General features: G+C 41.8%; 1 protein-coding gene across 1 annotated transcript in view; it reads left to right on the top strand.

The window, feature by feature from the left end:
• JMY (junction mediating and regulatory protein, p53 cofactor) overlaps positions 1 to 18,749 on the top strand; it is a 1,751,371-nt gene extending 1,732,622 nt beyond the window's left edge. The window contains exon 10 of the mRNA XM_044063717.1: positions 18,006 to 18,749. Coding sequence (XP_043919652.1) covers positions 18,006 to 18,313 — 308 coding nt within the window. The 3' untranslated portion in view covers positions 18,314 to 18,749. The remainder of the gene's footprint in view (positions 1 to 18,005) is intronic.
• The last annotated feature ends 1,733 nt before the right edge of the window (positions 18,750 to 20,482 follow it).

Below are 20,482 nucleotides of genomic sequence, written 5' to 3'. Positions count from 1 at the left end.
GGAAGATTTATCATAACAAGTGGAAACATTTTTCTTATTGGGCGCAGTCAAAGAATATAGATCCTTTCACTGCTTCCATTCAATCAGTTCTAGACTTTCTAGCTGAACTTTTCCACTCAGGTTCGTCTCCATCTACCATTAGAGTTCAGTTGGCAGCAATTTCGAACTTTCATGTTGGAGTCTCAGAGTCCTCCATTATGTCTCACAAACTCTACAAAGCCTTTTTAAAGGGAGTTTTTCTCCTCAAACCACCCATCAGAGATCCTCCTCCCCAATGGGATCTCAACTTGGTTCTGACGTCCTTAATTCTTTCTCCCTTTGAACCTGCGGCTTCATGTTCAATAAAGTTACTTTCTTGGAAAACACTCTTTTTAGTAGCTATCACTTCAGCTAGAAGAGTCTCTGAACTCCATGCTCTGTGTTGTCGACCCCCTTATCTTGTTTTTCATAAGGATAGGGTGTCCTTACGAACTAACCCGTCTTTTTTGCCCAAAGTAGCTTCACTGGCAAATTTGAATCAAACCATTGAGCTTCCTGTTTTCTTCCCAAATTATTCTAATAGGTCAGAACAAAAGTTACACTGTGTAGATGTTCATCGCCAACTTAGGTACTATTTAGACAGGACCAAACAATTCAGGAAATCTGACCAACTGTTTGTTTCTTATGCAGAAGGTAGAATGGGCCTTCCAGTTTCTAAAGTGTCTCTCTCTAGATGGCTTACTTCGTTGATTACCCTAGTGTATGAGATAAGACATCAACAGTTGCCATCCAAACCCAGGGCTCATTCAACTAGAGCTTTAGCCACTTCCATAGCCTTCCAAGATAGGCTGCCTATTGATTCGATTTGTTCTGCAGCTACTTGGGCTTCTCCCCATACCTTCATTTCTCATTATAAGTTGGACTTGGCCTCTAGAGACCGAGCCAACTTTGGTTCCACTGTACTCAAGAGTCTGTTCCGATAGGCCACCCGGGACAAGGTGCTAGGGACGCGGTCCCATCCAGCAAGAATGAAGGCGAGATTGACAACTTAACATTTAGAAGTTATGTACCTACCATAACATTCCATGTTAGTTGTCTTCTTCTCGCCTTCTTTCTTGCGTCCCACCCTCCTTCCCCCTAGCCAGGACAGACCTAGAGGAGTTTTTTCCTTGTTCCTCATGGAATTTTCTTGCTGGCCTTAGCTTTCAAACGAGATCTGAGGAGTTACCGCCTAGCATTGTGGGATATAGGGGGGCCTCGAGCCAGTGGAACTAGCTCTCGAGCTTTTAGAGTGGCCGAGTCGGAGCCGAGGATCGGCTCCGAACCCATCCAGCAAGAAAGACGACGAGAAGAAGACAACTAACATGGAACGTTATGGTAGGTACATAACTTCTAATTTTAGACCACCTAAGAGATATTAGTAATAATAAACCATCAAAATGCTCTAGCCAATCATGTTATGTCCAATGGCCATTCTCATTCCTTTAAGTTCTTTGTTCTACAACATATTCATAGAAACCCCAGAGGTGGTGACATTGAGAATATCACAGGGGGACATGAACAGAAGTGGATTTTGAAACTTAATGCTGAAAAGTATCCTGGTTTGAATGTTTCTACTTCCTTGGTCCCTTTTTTAAAGGCTAGACATCTCAAGCATTAAGATTAGCTAAGGTCTTTCAAAATTAGTCTAATGTATTTAACTAGCTTTTAGTTTCCAAGTATTCTATTTAACTTTTTCCTGCCTAGTATTTTTCCATGTTTTATAATGATTCTATACGTTTTTTAAGTGCTTTCTCATGTATAGTATTTGATTCCTTCTTGTACAATGTTTTTAAGCAATGCTTTTTTTAGTTTGAGCATGAGGCTTAATTGTTTTTCACTGCTACTTAATCATTGTGTGATTTTTATTGATTAATTGGCATTTTAGAATCTCTATTTAAACCTGTGCATTTTTTACTGTGGTGACTGATAAAGCAACTTTGGTTGTGAAAGCGCTTACCACTTTGTACTTTGCTGTGATTAAACGTTTTGCTGTGTGTTATCTTGGTGCATTTTTTACTTTTTACCTTGCTGCAATTTGTTTGCCTCATACCTAAACAAGTGCAGCAGTTATTTTGTCTTGATCCCTCCACGGGTACAGTCACTGAGGGATGCTTTAGTTCACAACTGGTCCCCAGGTTTCCCCTACACCACCCCCCAATGCCACTGTTAACAAAATTAAGTCAGAAAGCCAGAAGGCACAAGGTCAGAGTGATCCTCTTTACTCCTTTTTATTTCCAGCAGGTTTGGTTTATCTTCATTTGACCTTATTTGATACATCCTCCACGGGTGTTGGATTCATATTGAGATCTTCTTGAGTCACCCATCTGGATTGTCTCTACCAGATCTAAAAGCCCAGAAGCTGACCACATGCTTCATACAATTCTAACAATAGTCAGAAATGCCAGGCTGTCTTCATTGATTGGTTCTCCACATTATTTTTGCCTCCCAGAAACAGGTTCTCCACATTACTTTTGCCTCCTAGTAAAGTCTGTCAAAAAGATGCACCAAAGCAAGCAGAAAACATTTTCTGTTTGGGCTACATCAAAAGGGTTAGATCCTTTCCCTGTGCCCCTTCATTGATGATAGATTTTTTTGTCAGATCATTTTCAGACAGGGTCTAGTTCCGATGGCTGGCATATCAAATTATCACATAGGCCACAATGGCGCTTCCATAGCCTCTCTTAAAATCTCAAAAGCCTTCCCGAAGGGCACTTTCTTACTCAGACCTTCAATCAGAGACCCAGTTCCCCCATGTAATATCACTGCTATTCTTAAAGGCTTGACTCAAACACCCTTTGTGCCAGCAGTTTAGCAGACTTGAAGTTTCTTTCATGGAAAAAAAATTCTTCCCTTCTGCCAAAGGTGACATCCAAAGCAAATCAAAATCAGTCAGTTGACTTGCCAGTCTTTTTCCCCAGATTCTCAAACAAAGGAGAATGTATGCAATGCATTCTAGATGTTCATAGACTGCTCAGATTCTATTTGTATCGAACCAAGGATATCAAGAATTCAGATCAACTTTTTGTATCCTTTCCAAAAGCAAAACTGGGTAAAAGCATATCAAAAGTCACACTTTCTAAATGGCTGTCTGAATGCAATTAATTTATGAAGTACTGGACTTACCGTTACAGTCTAAACCAAAAGCATATTTTGCAAGAGCAGTAGCCACTTCTGTAGCCATCATGAAGAGAGTTCCTATTGATGACATTTTAGCAACAGCAACATGGTCCGCAGTCCATACCTTTGTATCTCATTACAAGTTGGATGTCCAATCCAGATCATGTTCTTCTTTTGGTTCCACTATTCTAAGGGATGTCCATGCTTGATGCCACTTGGGTGACGGAAGCAGGCAACATCAGATATGTAAGTTGAGTACTTGTCATAATGATCGATCTGTGTTGTCTCATTTTTGTCCCCTTCAACATCCGTCCCTGCTTTCCCCCTCCAGTATTGTCAGTGACAACTTCTGGTGACTGGACATACCTCATCTGAGACCCTGTCTGTGAAAATGTCCATTTTGTACCTTACTATTTAATACATTTCCTAACCTTTACACCTAGAGTTTTTTTTTGTCATAGGATGGACGTAATATTTATGGATATGCCAGCAAACTCAATCTGAGGTACTTCAGTGGAAAGGAGGGAATTATGGCTAGGAGAGGAGTCATGGCTACACTTTAGGAAAAGGCACTGAGGTCAGATCTGACTGTATCTGACAACGCAAAGGTTGGACCAGACGAAAATGAGACAGCATGCATCTATCATTATTTTAAGTACATAACTTTCATTTTACAAAACAGTGGTGTGACTGTTGCTGTTTTGTAGCACAAACACCTGGGTGATAAAGGCAAAGCAGCTGAGGAAGTTTGAGGTAGTGGAGATGAAGTGTCTTAAGATGCATAGTAGAATGTACACTATGGGGCAGAAGAAGAAATGAGAACAACAAAGTAGAAACCAAAGTAGCCCCAGTTGTAGAGAAGGTCCAGGAAAACAAATTAGCTTGATCTGGTAACGTGCAGGAAAACAGAAGGCAACTTGGAATAGAAGATTTGATAAGAGACTGGAAGAAGGCAAGAGGAGATGAAGATGCTTAGCCAAGAAATGGATGGCTTGCATGAAAGAAGATATGCAGCAGTCAGTTATGACTTTTGAAGAAGATAGTAGAGTGGGTCTGAATGAAGAGAAGGGGCAACAGCTGACATAGCAGCCCGTCCTCAAGTAAAATGTAAAAAAGGGAGATTAATAATGATGATGGTGATATTCCTCACAGAAACTTGTTTATCTTTTCAAATTATCCCTATAAATATGATGATATAAAGGATGTTAAGGAGAAAAAGAGATGACAAGAGACCACTCTACCTAAAGAAAATTCTTTCACTCCACTTTAAGAAGTGGAGATATGAGTGAAGAAATAAAAAATTGAGATGCTGCACTTGGAAGGGAATGGCTAGACACAAGTGGTAAAATATGGGAAGCTAAATTTGCCTGCATCAATAAGGAGCAACCAGGATCAGTGTTGCCTTTAAATCCCAAGCTTTGAAAGTAAACCTTTTGAGAAGAAACTGTGGGAAAGGCATAGAACAGGCCTTTTAGTCAAATTTTCATCAGTGTATCCTTGCTGTTACCATTGGGAGAGTAACTTAGGAGAAATGTTTCCAAGGTTTTCTGTTTGAGGGGTGGGCAGAAGGACTTCAGACTGGCCAACCTCACTTTCTGAATGTCCTTTTTCCATGGAGAGTCATAGGAATTACTCATGGGTTATCACAAAGTAACTGTTTGGCAGATCTGCCAGGCAGTCGGATTCCCCTGAAATATGAACTTCAGATAAGGAATTGTTGCTCTTGAGACCCAGTTATAGGTTCTCATGATTTCTCTGCTGAGAGAATAGACGGGAGTTCTTCCCTGTATGCTAGGTACCAGCTACCATGTTGCCCAAATAAATGGAAGTGTAAAAAGGTAGCCTTGTGAAATTCAGTTCTGCTGAGCTTGGAGGGAAAGCTATTTCAGCTTGGTTTGCCTAGGCCTTATTCAGGGGTATTAACCCTGTAGGTCATCCTGGACTTTGTCAATGCAAATGCTCTGGAACAGCTAATCAGCACTCCCACTAGCGGCTCAAGTATCCTTAACATAATACAAGTGATCACTGCTGCAGTAGCCTTAGTTATATGGGTTATATCACACATAGAATATAACAGTCGGCCAGCTTCCAAAACTTAAGGGCCCTTTCCATGTACCCATACAAGTCAGTCAGCTCGTGCTGAGCTGATTAAAAAGGCAGGTTTGGATGCCAAGCCCTTCAGAGCTTTCTTGCCAATATAGAGAGGAAGACTGAGCCTTGAAATGACAAGGAGCAACAAAAAATAAATGTCAACACCCTAGCATAAACAACACAGCAAAAACAAGGGTGATGGAGGGAGGGAGCAGCTACTGCAGTAGTGATCATTTGAACATCTTGAACATCTGCTGTTATGGTAAGTTTACTTACACAACTGTACTGTGTTCATCATGTAGATCACCACTGCAGTAGCCTTAGCTGTATTTGTAGATCACCGTAGTTTACTATATTTGGGAGGTGGAAGAATAAGAGTCTAGGAGCCTCTGGAGAATGATCTTAGCAAATCATGATCTAGACCTAGAGAAGGAGTCAGACTTATAGTGCTTTGTAAAGGTATGTACAGAGGATCACGTTGCAGCTTCTAGAATACTTCAAAGAATCCATTTCTTTAAAAAAGAAACATAGATGAAGTGAAGGCCCTGGTAAGTAGGCCTTGACCCTGCCTGGAAGAGTTTTGTTGTGGTGAGTATAGCAAAGAGTATAGCCTTAGATAACCATTTTGAAATAGTGTGTTGTGACACAGGTTGTCCTTTCTTATTGCCTTCACAATAAATAAGCAATTGATCTGAAGATCTGAAAGATTTAGTTCTGTCAAGGTAGTACTTGAGTTGTCTGTGGACACCTAGGCTATGGAGTATCCTTTCTCCCTCACTTTTTGGTTTAAGAAAGAAAATGTGGAGATGAAGAGTTTGGCTTAAAGTAAATCTGGATACCGCTTTAGGCATAAAAGAAAGATTAGTTCTCAATGAAACCCTGTGGAAAATGAGATAGGGTTGACTCATCATAAGTGCTTGCAACTCTGATACCCTTCTTGCAGAGGAGTGAGCAATCAGTAAATTTTTCTTAGGGCTTGGGTTAAGGATATAGTGGATAGCTAGTAGGGCTATCCACTATCCTTAACCCAAGCCCTAACCCTAAGGTCCATGACTACTGCACCACAGTGGAGGAAATTGTATGTCCTCCACAGTTCAATAGTCACGGACCTATGTCCTCCACTGTGGTGTGGTAGTCACGGACCTTGGGGTTAGGGCTATCCACTTTCCTTAACCCAAGCCATAACCCTAAGATCCGTGACTACTGCACCACAGTGGAAGACATTGCCTGTTCATTCTAGAAGGTTAGTGGGCATCTACTACCGGATTTCGAAATAGTGTAATTTTGATCTCCAATAGTAGACCCATATATATATATATATATATATATATATATATATATATATATATATATGTGTGTGTGTGTGTGTGTGTGTGAGTGTATATATATATATATATATATGTATGTATGTATATATATATATATATATATATATATATATATATATATATATGTGTGTGTGTGTGTGTGTGTGTAGTTTGATTGTTGGCTGTTTTCTTTCTTGTTACTTATCAGTACTAATTATGTCTTCTTAGGATTTTAAGGATTCTAAACCCTCTGGGTTTAAAACGTGTGAAGAATATGGACAAAAAATGTCCTTTACAGACAGGCATACAATTTGTGTCTATTGTTTAGGAGTTACTCACCTCCAAGAGTCCTGTGCAATTTGTCACTCCTTCAGCCACAGGACTCTGTTGGAACGCAAAAACAAGCTGATTTTAAGAGGCCTTTTGAAAACCCACTTTGCCGAAGCAATTCAGGAATGTCCGGATCCTTCAAAGTCTGCCCAGTCACCTTCTCCAAAGTCTGACAAGTCTACTAAGAGGTCTTCATCTTCTAGCGCTCCATCAGAGCCATCCAAAAAAGTGCCTAAAGTATCCTCTCCAGATCCAAAGGCTGTCAGTTCCAAGAGGCCTTCCACTTCGGCCCCATCAGTCTCGGTGCCAGTGGAATTTCAGTTGTAGAGCCGGTCCCCTGAATTGGAACCGGTATCCCCAACTCTGACATAGCCATTACTTCAGCCTTTCAAATATCCTGCCCCCTTGACTCGATCATCCAGGAGCCTATCTGATGATGACATGGATCGGGTAATGCAGAGACTGTTAAGTACACCAGCGCATGCCAAACTGTTATCAGATCCAACCCTGAGGGCTTCGGATCCAACCAGACCCTCCCCTTCTGTACCAATTCCTCCTCTGAGCCGACCTCGGACTTTGAAGCCGGGATGTCCGGAACTGATATTGGTGGAACCGTCAGAACCGAGAACTACCACAGGATCGTCTGATCCGGACATTGCTCCGACATCCTTGGTTCCATCAGAACTCGAGGAGTCAATGGCCAACACTCTCCAGTCGGATCCGGGGAGGGAAGTTGGATCGGACAGTTGTCATCCGAACTTGCCTCTCAGGGCATCTGCTCAGCTGAGCATGGCTCCTATATCTGCCTCAGAGCCGCCTGCCTTGGTTCCAGGGAATCCCTTCAGTTCCTCGGATCAAGGGCAGGGGGCCTTTGAGGTGATGAGGAGAGTGCTGTCTCCACAGGCAGCTCCACTCTCAGGTCCGGACATTCTTCCCCCAAAGGCACCAGTGTCTGTCTACCCTTGCATCCACAGGGACGCAGAGGCCCTAAGCCGCAGGATGCCCTACAGAGTCCACGCCCCTTCTGAAACCTCTCCAGAGTAACCCTCCAAAGAGGTTCCTCGGAAGAGGTTATGAAAGAGGAAGCATTTAGACTCCCCAGAGGAGTCTGTCACTTCAGATACAGACCTCGATGATGCTGAAGGGTCCTCACAGTCACCCCCTGATGATGTCTCCTTTGGAGACCTCTTGGAAATACTTAAACAGAGAGTCAGCTGGAAGTCCACCAACCCTTTAGTGGAGGAGTCTGTGTACCTGAAGGCTTTTGGATCTCAACTTTCCTCCACTTGGAGGTCTCTGCCTTTTGACGAACTTATGGATTTAGTTTCTCAAAAGGCATGGAATTCTCCAGATTCTGTGGAACCAGTACCTTGGAGGCCAAATACATGTATTACCTCCCTGTCAGACAAAAATTTCCTAACAAAGTGAGTTCTAGGAGATGCTATGGTTATGGCAGCAGCCACCAAGAAGGAACTTTCAGAGACATCATCTTTTGTCCATCCGCTGAACAAGGAGTCTCACATGATGGACAGATATGGAAAGCGCATTGTTTCTTCAGCATCTTTTGCTCTTAGGTCACTAAATTACCTGACTCGTTTCACAAGATTACAGAGAGATCTCCTGAAAGAGCTAGGAGATGCTCTCTAAGGTTTAGTAGCTGAATGGGTGTCAGAAAAAGTTTCCTGTCAGCTCTCTACCTTAAATTCTGTGGTAAACTCCTCCATGAGACTGATTTCTTAGGCAGCGGATGGAGCGAGCAGAGCAGCGGTTTCAGGAATTTCCTAAAGGCGACATTCCTGGATACGCTGGTGTGACCTTGTAGAACCCTTTAAATCTTCCTTTGTGAATGCCCAGTTTGATAGCTCATCCTTGTTCGGGTCTAAAGTCAAGGACACACTAACCAGGTGTGAACAGGAAGGGAAGACTCTCTCTGCCATAGGAGTCTGTTTTTCCCTACCTACTAGACCTTACCCCAAAGGTCAGAAAGGCAGGGGGAAAATGTGGTTTTGGAAATCTCAAAGAGTTTTCCAGGACACACATGGTGATTCTTTCCCCAGAGGCAGAGAGGGAACTGCTAATGGAAGACGCCGACCATATGGCAGAGGGGGTCCACAGAATCAGGGCGACTGGGAATCTTTCTTTAGTAAGCCCTTTCAGTGCTCATGAATGGAGGCCTGCCTGTCTACCTCTGGAGGCAGTCAGGGGCTACTTATCTTTGTACCCAAAAGCCTGGGTGACAATAACAAAAGACGAGTGGGTACAAAGCATCATATCCAGTGGTTACTCCATGCCCTTTTTCCTTCTCCCTCCCAAACATAAAAAAGATCCTGGACGTCCCACCCAGTCAAAAGGAACAGGCAACTCTAGAAATTCAAATGTTGCTAGATGAAAGAGTCATCCACACAGTCTCCGCAGACCAGATAGGATCCGGAACTTACTCAAGGTTCTTTTTAGTTCCAAAGAAAACAGGGGACTGGAGACTTAATTCTGGATCTCAGCATCCTAAACAAATCTGTAAGAAAGTCCAAGTTCCGGATGGTAACACTGCAGTCAGTACTCCTGTGCTTGGGACAAGACAGTTGGATGTGCTCAGTAGACCTCCAGGATGCATACTACCACATAAAAATGGACAGCCCCCAGAGTGTTCACCACGTGTATGGTAGTAGTCGCGGCTCACTTGAGATGCCTAGGATTCGGAGTGTTTCCATAGCTAGACAACTGACTCCTAACTGCCACCACCGAGCATCTACTAACAAAAGCGAGAGACTACACCTTGCATCTCTGCTCTCAATTAGGTATCACAGTAAACTACAAAAAATCTGCCTTGCTGCCCTCTCAGAGTATCGTTTTTATAGGAGCAGAACTAGATACAACAAAGATGATGGCCAAACTCCCTCCAGAAAGGGTACAACTTCTACAACGTTGGGTCTTAAATCTTCTTTCCAAGAAAAGAGTGCAAGCAAGGACAGTCCTAAAAGTCTTGGGGACCATGGCAGCAGCAATAACCTAGATCCCATTAGCACATCTGCACATGAGAATTCTCCAGTGGCTACTCTCCACTCAGTGGTCAATGCAGGAACTACCTATATCCCACTAAATATTGATAATGGAGTCTTGCAAAAAAGACCTTCGTTGGTGGCTTTACTCCACTCAGGTGATGCTATATCAACACTTTGTACTTCCCCAACCATTAGCCAGAGTGACCACGGATGCTTCTCAGATAGGGTGAGGGGGCATTATCTGGGAAAGACAAGTCCAAGGCACCTGGCAGGATCATGAGGTCCATTTGCACATCAGTGTCCTAGAGATGAGAGCAGTGCTTCTGGCATTGCAAGCATTCCAGGACTCTCTTCCACTGGGAACTATTGCAGTACAGACAGACAACATGTCAATTGTATGGTACATAAACAAACAAGGAGTAACCAGATCTTTACCCCCTTTGTTGGGAGGCCCTGAGAGTATGGCATTGGGCGACCTCCTCCCAACGCTTTGTGATAGGAACACACATCCTGGGGAAATCCAGCGTGATAGCAGACAGACTCAGCAGGGTGATTCTGATGCCTAACGAGTGGTCCCTAAACCAGGCAGTAGAGGAAAAAAAGTTCTGTAAATGGGGTCAGCTTTGCTGTGACCTTTTGCCACATCCATGAATGCCAGATGCAGCAGCTACCTTGCCCTTGTCCCCCTTCTGGGGGAGTCATCAAGGGATGCACTTGTACACGATTGGCCTTTGGGTCTCCTTTACACTTTTCCTCCCTTTCCATTGATACCCAACGTTCTTCAGAAAACCAATTCCTTGGGAAGGGACTTGATACTCATCGCTCCATACTGGCCTTGTCAAATCTGGTTCTCCTTCCTGTGGCCTCATCTTCAGGAGGAGCCTTGGATTTTGGACCCAGTTCCAGACCTTCTGACTCGTACATCAGGAATGCTCCATCCCTCAAGTTGGCAGCTTGGCTGCTCCAATTCCAACCATAGCCGCCAGGCTCCCTATCCTTTCTTCTTCAGTAAAATAAATCCTTATTTCTTCTCATAAGGCTTCAACAAGAAAGATATATACAAGCAAATGTAAAGATTTTCTTCATGGGCTTCAAATAATTACATTGATCCTTTGTCTGCCCTAGTGGCTTCCATTCTAGAATTCTTGGCAAAACTATTCAATGAAGGCGCAGCCACAGCTACTGTTCGAGTTCAGTTGGCAGCGATATACAATTTCCATTTAGGTAAATCAGGCCTCAATATTATGTCATACAGACTATGCAAAGCCTTTCTTAAAGGTACCTTTTTATTAAGACCTATTAGAGACCCTCCAGCACCATGGGACTTAAATTTTGTCTTAACCCGTTTAGTTTTTCCCCCGTTTGAGCCAGCATCATCCTGCAATCTCAAATTTTTGTCTTTGAAAATTATTCTTTTGATAGCTATTACTTTTGCTAGAAGTGTGTCAGAGCTGCAAACGTTGTCAGTAAAGCCCCTTACATGATTTTCGTCAGAGACAGAGTATCCTTACGAGCAACCACCTCCTTTTTACCCAAAGTATGTTCAGACTCTAATTTAAACCAATCCATAGAGCTACCAGTGTTTTTCCCTATGAGAATAAGGCAGAACACATGCTGCACCAACTAGATGCACATAGACAGTTACACTTCTACTTACATAGGACAAAGGACTTCAGAAAATCTGACCAACTACTTGTATCCTTTTCAGATTCAAGGAACGGTGCTCCAGTTTCTAAAGTGACACTTTCAGAATGGCTCTCAGATTGTATAACCTTTGTTTCCAAATCTCAAAATAAAGATCTTTCTCATAAAATAAAATGTCATTCTACAAGGGCAATTGCAACCTCTTCCACCTTTCGGGCTAGACTGCCTATCGATACCATTTGTGCAGCAACATGGGCAAGACATCATACCTTTATCACTCATTACAAAGTCGATTTGGCCTTCAGGAACAGGGCCTCCTTTGATTCCACAGTTCTGAAGAATATTCTCCCTTGAGACATCTAAGAAAGATGGTGCTAGGGACACTGTCCCAACCTGCTAAGAATGAAGGTGAGTTAGGACGACATCACATAAAGAAGTTATGTACTCACCATAACATTCCATGTTTGTTGTCCATTTCGCCTTCATTCTTGCATCCCACCCTCCTTCCCCCAGCCTTTTGCACCTGGATGACTAAGTTGATACAATTGGCTACTGGTGTTCTCTGACCTTCTTGATTGCTCTATTAAGTATTAAGCTATCCTTATTTGGAATTTCTTTGTATATCTGCAAACAAGATCTGGGGATCTCTTCTAGTGCATGATGGGATAGGGCATAGCCTCGAGCTAGTGTATAAGGCCGAGTCGGATCTGAGCCCAACCTGCTAAGAATGAAGGCAAGATGGACAACACACATGGAATGTTATGGCGAGTACGTAACTTCTTTTTTACCTGCATTATGCTGAGACTGTTCATTTTGCTTCTTGTCAAAACTGGATGAGAAGTTAGAGGAATCCCTTTGAAAATTTGGAAGAAGAGGGCTGAAAATTTTAAGTGATTCCCTGAATCAATTTAGCCCTTTCATCACATTTTTGATCACCTTTGCAGCAGAGTTGCCAAAATCTAAATCTCTATCCAAAGTAGAATTTAAAATCTCATTTTCAACATCATCTTGGAGGTTTGTTGTGAGAATGCAGTACCGGTGGCCATAGCCCTGGAAGAAGTATTAGCTGAGTCATACACACACTGCAGACTGAGCTGTGACTTTTACAGTTGAAGAAACTTAATTATTTAAAGCAAATTTTCCTCACAAGAAGAAACTGCAGAGCCTGACAATTAAAAATTCTGAAAAATCAAAGTTGCAGCATCATACACTTTTTCCCATACTTATCAGTCATTTTCCCATCCTTAATGGAAATAGGATTTAGAATTAACTAAATGCTTAGAAGCAGTAGGATTAACCAAAACTATAGCTGCTGGGTCAGATCTGAGGTGAATGTATAAAAACTTAAAAAATTTAGGAACTTTATTCTATCTGCCTTTTTAGGGGCAGCTGGCTGACTATCAGGAGAACTGCAGGTGGTCTGAGATTCAACAAATGGCCACTGCAGAGTCACCCATCGGCTATGGTGGCAAACATTTTCTTTTCGTGGATGGAAGAAAGACCCAACCTTGGAACCAGTAAGCTTGTTCACTGGTCAAGTTGAAAATGATGCCTCTTTCTTGGGAAAAATCAAGCAGTAAAAGCCAATACAACTTTAAGTCTTTAAACACCACTTTTTCACATAAAAATACAGTAAAAAGAACTTTAAACTCTATACCAGCCAAAAAAAGTAAACTAAACACAATTTCTTCACAGAAAAAAAATGGTTTTAAATTACTTTAAACAACTTTTAAACTGACAAGGAAGAGAGTTAATCTTGGAAGGAGTTAGTCAACAGACCACGCTGCTTTGCCAGGGATGGTCTGCACCTCTCCCCTCTAGGCTTTAGAATATTAGCTAAAATACTGTCTTCCCCCATAGTGCCTTTTTTAGGGAATGCCAAACTGAAAATACTTCCAACATAGCAAGTCAAAGCCAATGAAATCTAAAGGTATTGCTGTTGAGAGCTAGGTGTCTAAACAAAAAACTCCACTCCCTGGAAGCTCTCTTCACCCTACAGAGAGCACACCAACAGTGCAAAGTAATAATGCCTTCCACACATTTAGACAAGCTACTACACAGGGACTAAAGGTGTAGGTGTCTCTATTTACATCAAAAATAAATATGCCTCAAGGCTGGTCAAACAGGACAATGCACTTGAGCTGCTCCATGTTCAAATCACCGTAGGAAAAATTCAGTATCACTTCCTTGCAAGCTGTAGATCCCCATCTATGACCCAGGAAACCCATACCATGTATTTAAACATATTAGAAACACTAACCATCCAATCCAGTATCATACTCATGGCCGACTTTAATTACCCCAGTATTAACTGGGAATCCTGTACATCACCAAATATAAAGGCACAGAGATTCCTGGATTTTATAAACACAAACTCCCTGCACACCAACCTGGGGTGCAGCCATACTAGATCTGGTCCTCACTAATATGGGAGAGCATAGGCCAACTAGGCGGCTGCATAGGGTGCCAATCTTGTAGGGGTGCTTTTCCAGTATTTGCTTGGTGTAGGTAGACCAGGATGGGGACACCGGGTGGTGTGGTGGGAGGTGCCGTGGAGCCCTTTTGCTTAGGGCACCAGTTGACCCAAGGCCACTCCTGTGGGATAGTGCTGCATACACCCTACTGTAATGTCTTCCCTGGTAAGGTCAGACCACAAAATGGTCTCCTTTGAAGTAAAAATAAAACCTGGACCCCCCAGCTAAACCTGGAATATTCAGGAACTACTCTAAGGCTAACCTCCTGCTATCAGGTGATAACCTGGCAAAATTTCAAGCCCCCATAAACCCTGAGAACACTGCTGCCTATGCAGAACTTTTCACAGAAACCCTGTACAAGCATGTTAATAGCAACATAGAGGCAGCTTGTACCCTCCAGGAAGAAGTACAGAACTACATAAAAAAAACAAGCCACCCTGGTGGAATCACAAAATCAAGGGGTCCTATTATACGATTGAAGACGCATTCTTTTGAATTAATCTTGATCGAACTTGAAAGCACGAAACGGGAAAATACAGAAACAGCATATAAGCGATTTCTTTCCATGGGAAAGAAATCACTTGGCCGCCTCCGTTACTTTGCCATTTTTGTCACTGTAGTGTGATCTCGGAGTTGGTATATTTAAGTAGGGGGGGGTGGGCGGTGAAGTCCCCCCACTTTATGTAATGTTTTAAAGTTTTTGTTTTTTTTTTTTCTTTTGTGGAATAGGGTTTTTTTTCCCTTGGAAAAAAAATGCTGTTCTAAGTGTTCGGGATTGTAAGATTTTGCTTACATGGGGTTTATAAATCAGCGTTTGTTTTTTTAAGCATTCACTGATTTAATATAGACCCAAAATCAATAGACTGTATAACAGAAGGAATAAAATAATGGCAAAAATTAGGAGGTGCAGCACCCAGCAGGATAAAAGTATACTCATCAAACTAAAACATCTCAGAGAGCAAATAAAGTCTACCAGATTCAAATTTGAGGTGAATTTGGCCTCCCAAGCCAAGGACAAGCACAAGGCATTATTTAGTTATGTCTGCAACCTCAAAGGCAATACACAATTGTGTGCAGAGCTTATTGTAAATGGAGCCACCTATTGTGAGCCAGAAGGTATAGCAAACCTACTAGCTGATAAATTCAGCTCCAACTTTACTGCTCTCTCCCCCTCAACCTTCCCTCAGGAAATACCATCAAATATAACTCCCCCTGCTATCACTTGGGGACAAATCCTTAATGCTGTCTGTAAAGCCAAGAACACTGCATCAGTGGGCCCAGACAATATTCCAGAATGCCTTCTAAATAGCATGAAACATGACCTATCAGGGCCTCTGGAATTGCTCTTTAACTAGAGCCTCCAAACAGGCTTTGTGCCACTTAAATAGAGAACAGCAACAGTCATCCCTCTGTGCAAAGGTGGGCCATCTACAGACCCTGGAAACCACAAATTTATAAGTCTCACTAGTCTTGTATGTAAAGTCATGGAAATAATTGTCATGGAAATGATCAGTAGTGATATAGTAAACCTTCAGACACTGGACCAACCCAGTTTGATTTTGTCAAGAGCAGATCATGCCTACTCAACCTAGTGGACTTTTTTGAGAGGGTCACTAAAGCAATGGATGAAAATAAAATGGTTCACACTGCCTACCTTGACCTGACCAAGGCATTTGACACAATACCCCGCTCGGGTATTGTTGACAAACTCAAGAGGTTAGGTACTAACTCGTATGTCACCCTGTGGATAGACAACTGGCTCACATACAGGACCCAGAAAGTTAGAATTGGGGAGTCCACCTCAAGGCCAATGTCAGTGGTCTCTGGCTGAATAAATTTGCAGATGATTGCAAATTAGGAGCTGTCATTGAATCCCACACTGACATAAATGTTCTGCAGGAGGGGCTGACACAGACAAACAACTGCTGTCAGAGCCATAGACTAAAACTTAATGTCAAGAAATGCATAATAGTCTCATTCGGGAAGTCATCCACCCCTGGTAACTATCATGTTGACAACACACCCCTTAGAGATGGCCCAGTAGTCAGGGACTTAGGGACACACATATATAGCAGTCTAGCCTTTGACCATCACATGTCTACAGTAGTGAGGAAATCCTTCTTTGTTGCGCAACTTATAATCATTGAGTACAATGCCTCCTTTAATATGTACCTAACTAGGCATATCCAACAACTGTAACATCCACAGAAGTTCCTCACTAACAGAATACAAGGCTTAAATAAAATGTCCTATGTAGACCACCTCAAGACTGTATCCCTGTATTCCGTCTCCTGTAGGCTTTTGAGGGGAGATCTATGCCTGACATACAGGGCATTGTCAGACCCTACTCTGATGGACCTCCTGCATATCTGCAACAAAACAGCACCATAATTATCCGTTCGAAATACTTAAATCTTGCCTGTGATATAAATGGGACCTGCTGAAGAGCGAGGTGTATCCCAGAGATTACCCTGTCTCTGAAACAGGCTCCCCATCCATGTGAAGCAGGGTTCCTCCCTAACACAATTCAAGTGCAACCCGGATAATTGTATGGGGAACAGGAAATTCACCCCTGGTTTGGCACCTATATCTCTAATGGACACAGGCAGCCTGTAAATGGTTCATCTCCCAGGCCCTAGCTTGTAAATGTTTCATCTCCCAAGCCTCTGATTACACTTGTCAGTGGTATCAGAACTTGTTAGAGATTTGGGATGCATGGCTAGGCTTAAAAAGGCCTTTGTGGGTTGTTAGCCTAGTAAACACCTACGACCCTATGAACCAATGAGTACTGTTGACAGTCTCTTAAAACACAAACTCCTAGCGTTAAAATAACTTTATTGAACAAGAAGTATTAATAAACAAACTTTTTTTTTTAAATGGAAGGTTTAACCCCCAAAGGAAGCTTATTTGCCCAGCAAAAGAACAGCACAAGCCAGACGATGCTTGAAAAACCTCAGAACAGTGTACTGTTCAGCAGCAGGAAAGCTGTTAAGGGTATGGCAGCCAAACCTGTCTTTTTAGTCACCACGAGCTGACTGACGGCTTGGGTGCACTGAAAGTGCCCTGAAGCTTTGGAAGCTGACTAGCTGTTATATCCTGTGCAGGATATAACCTATATAGCTAAGACTGCAGCAGTGATCAATATGAAGAACATGTAATGTGTTAACCTGGTTGGAGTATTCCAGAGATGATGTATACAACTAGTAATCCCAAATTATTACCAGTCCTCACATCCCACCAGTCTCCCAGTGCCCCACAGGCCTTTGAGTATTGTAGACAGACTGTATAATAAGATCCTGAAGCAGGATAGTTCATTTCCACAATTCAGTAAAGCACACACATCTGTCCTGTTTCTTTTTGCCTGTCTGAGTTTTATCATAAATGACAAGGACCAGTCAGAACATAAAGTCTAGGGTTGTCTGAGTATTGTGTCTTCACATTTCCATCTTCCTGTGCTTGCTCTTAGATCTTAATCAACAGTCCTCATGTTGGGTCTTGTGTAGTAGCACATACTGCAGACCTCCCTGTGAGCTGCAACATAGTACTGGATTCTCAGTAGTTACCCAGGTAAGTGAGGTCCTACAGTAATAGATTTTAGTTAGAAGCCACTTCTAGAGTTTGTCGTGAGTGCAGGGGATATATTTTATATTCTTGTACAGCATATCACTTGTCAGGCTACACATTTTGCATCAAAGAAGGTAGCCCTGGCAGCGGTTTTCTGAAAAGAAATCTATTGTCGTGTGTTGTCCTTAAGTGACTCATTCTTCTGTAATCTCCATAATTAAATGACATCAATATTCCAAAAAAGCAGCTTTGAAGGCCTACTCAAAGAAACATTACTGCAGAACTGTGAAACAAGTAATATTTACCTGTACATAATTTAATCAAGTAGCAGAAGATTAATGTAACTATTTAATGAAATGCCTGTAAAGTGCAAAAATGTATATTCTTAATAATTGCAGTATTTAAGTATTGTTCTGCTAAACATTGCTTGCTGTTTCTCTCTCTCTTTCCCTCTCCAGTAACTTCACCAATGGATGAAGTACTGGCTTCTCTGAAGCGAGGTAGCTTCCATTTGAGAAAAGTTGAACAGAGAAATCTGCGCCCTTTCCCAGATGAAGACGACAACAACAGCATCTTGGCACAGATCAGAAGGGGTGTGAAACTGAAGAAAGTGCAAAAGGAATCCCTTAGGGATTCCTTTGCAGACATGCCTGATGCTGATCCCTTGACTCGCAGCATCCATGAAGCACTGAAAAGGATCAAAGAGGCATCACCTGAATCAGATGATGATGACGACAGCCTACCTTCCACTGACTGGGATAATTAACTTGTAATATTTTTCAGTCTTTCTTTTCTGCTGTGTTAATTGATGTGACCCTTCTTGATGCTGTCACTTCCATCCAGGATGTACAGAGTAAAACAAATGACTTGGTTGGCAGAATCAGAATTCTTCCTTGAAAACTGTGCCTAAATTTAAATTCTGTATTTATAAGTTAGGAAGGGTACACTTAAAAAGTTATGTAGACCTCTCATTACAGAGGAACATAAATGCACTCAGCAGTATTTTCCGTTTCAGAGTATCAGTCAGACTAGCTTTGCTTACATAATGGGGCATCGAAAAGCCAAACAGGTCTCCTTTGTACTTTAGAAAATCTTAAATCTTTTACTCATAAAAGGCACCTGCCAGTTGAGTTTGTCATAAACTCATGTAATTATGTAGTTTATGAATTATAATGATAAGCATAAAATATATTTTTAATGAACTGTAGAAATATCAAAATGTGTATCTTGAAACAGCAGTTCATGTTATGGCCTGAAAGTTTTACAGAGTCTGTGTTATTCCAAAGTTTCAGTCTGCTTTAGCATCATGGCATTGTTTGATGTTTTTGATAACCCATTTTTCAGCATCACTGTTTGTATATGTGTGAAATGAAGCTATATGCAATTCTAATTGCCGTTTGGCATTATAGGACACTGAAAGTGTCAGTAGTATCTTTAGATTTACTGCCTGGAGCTGGCCAACATATCATGTTGCACTCAGCATGGTAATTGTGAAGTGCAGCATTGTTTTGGATGCATAAGAGCAACAATGGCTGAAGTAGTGTGAGGAGGTTAACATATGCCCCTTGTAGACATGAGCTGCTGCTTCAAGGCCTTGCTGAGAGCAGAAATCAATGATGAGTTCACTTAATTTTGCAAAGAAGCATGATGCTCAATAGTGGGCAGTAACTTTATTTGCTATTTTAATGGTATGTTTTGCTTGAAAAGCGTACTGACACAGAATGCTTATTTATTAAATTATTACTTATAAAATAGGAAGGGTTAAGGTACCCAAATTTAATTATGAAATAGGAAGGGTTAGGGCATGCCAGGACTCATTTTTCTACTAGTTTATTCTAACAAAACCAGACAGTGTAATATCCAAATTATTTTTTTCTTTATGGTTTACCATAATGCATCATAAACTTTTTCTTTGGAAAGTCACATTTCTCTAGTAAGTGCCGACACCACCGAGAATGGATTGAACATTATGTGTGGTGTTACTGTGTTTTAGCAGCAGTTACTTTTTTCCCATGGCTGAGTCACTAACATTGCATAATGTACTTTTGAACAAGGTGGTTCTTTCTGGTACCACTGTTCCCTGACTGAACCTGCTGTAGTACAACTTCCTTGAGTTTATTGGGTCTTGTTAGAGAGAGTCATAGTACACGATCAAGTACAGTTGTCCAAGACAGAATCAAATGCAGTAACACCATAACTGTTGTATGTATTTGTGCTTGTCACAGTTATACTACAGTAAGCACCATCGATATCAGATATAGATGCTCTCGTAAAGCATAGCCACAGTGTTGTCATCTCTGAAGTGACAGATGCACTGGCCAAAGCTAGCAGTTTTATAACTGCCTCCTTGTTACTCTTGTAGTATAAAATGATAATTGGAAGGCACAAGGCAGGTTTGCAGTGCTCTTGAAATTATAATCATTGGGTGATGTTTCAGGCTTCACTGTGATGACTGTCTGATATTTAAATAATCTTTTAAATATTGCACAGTTTTCTTGTGCATTTTATAGTGATCACACTCCTCTCTCATGCATTTACTGCACACTTGTAAATTCAGCATATTTTTATTTTGTAGAATGGAAGTCACTTTAACATTGCACCCAATAACATTTTTTAGAAAGCCTGAAGTTGTGTTAAGGGGCAAAGGCATCCATTCCATTCATCAGCTGTGCAGATGTTCTTCATGTTTCACTATTGCAGTCCTCAGATATGGGTTATCTGGCTCCCGGTAGCCCTTAGTCAGCCCGAATACCAGAGTCCTTGGTATATGACGTAGACTGCCGCCGGTTGTAAAACTGATGTCAGTACGTCAGGTATAAAAGCTGACGCCGTTTCCTCAGTCTTTCTTGCCGCGGAGCCCGAAGCAGATGCAATTCACACTAGTGCTGGTCGGCCATTTACCTTCGTTTCGCTTTCCAACTACCAAGTTGAAGAT

Source organism: Protopterus annectens, chromosome 2.part2 (genome assembly GCF_019279795.1).
Source record: "Protopterus annectens isolate FY-2018-M chromosome 2.part2, PAN1.0, whole genome shotgun sequence".
In the NCBI taxonomy this organism is placed as follows: domain Eukaryota; kingdom Metazoa; phylum Chordata; order Ceratodontiformes; family Protopteridae; genus Protopterus; species Protopterus annectens.
This window is presented reverse-complemented; position numbering and strand designations above follow the sequence as displayed.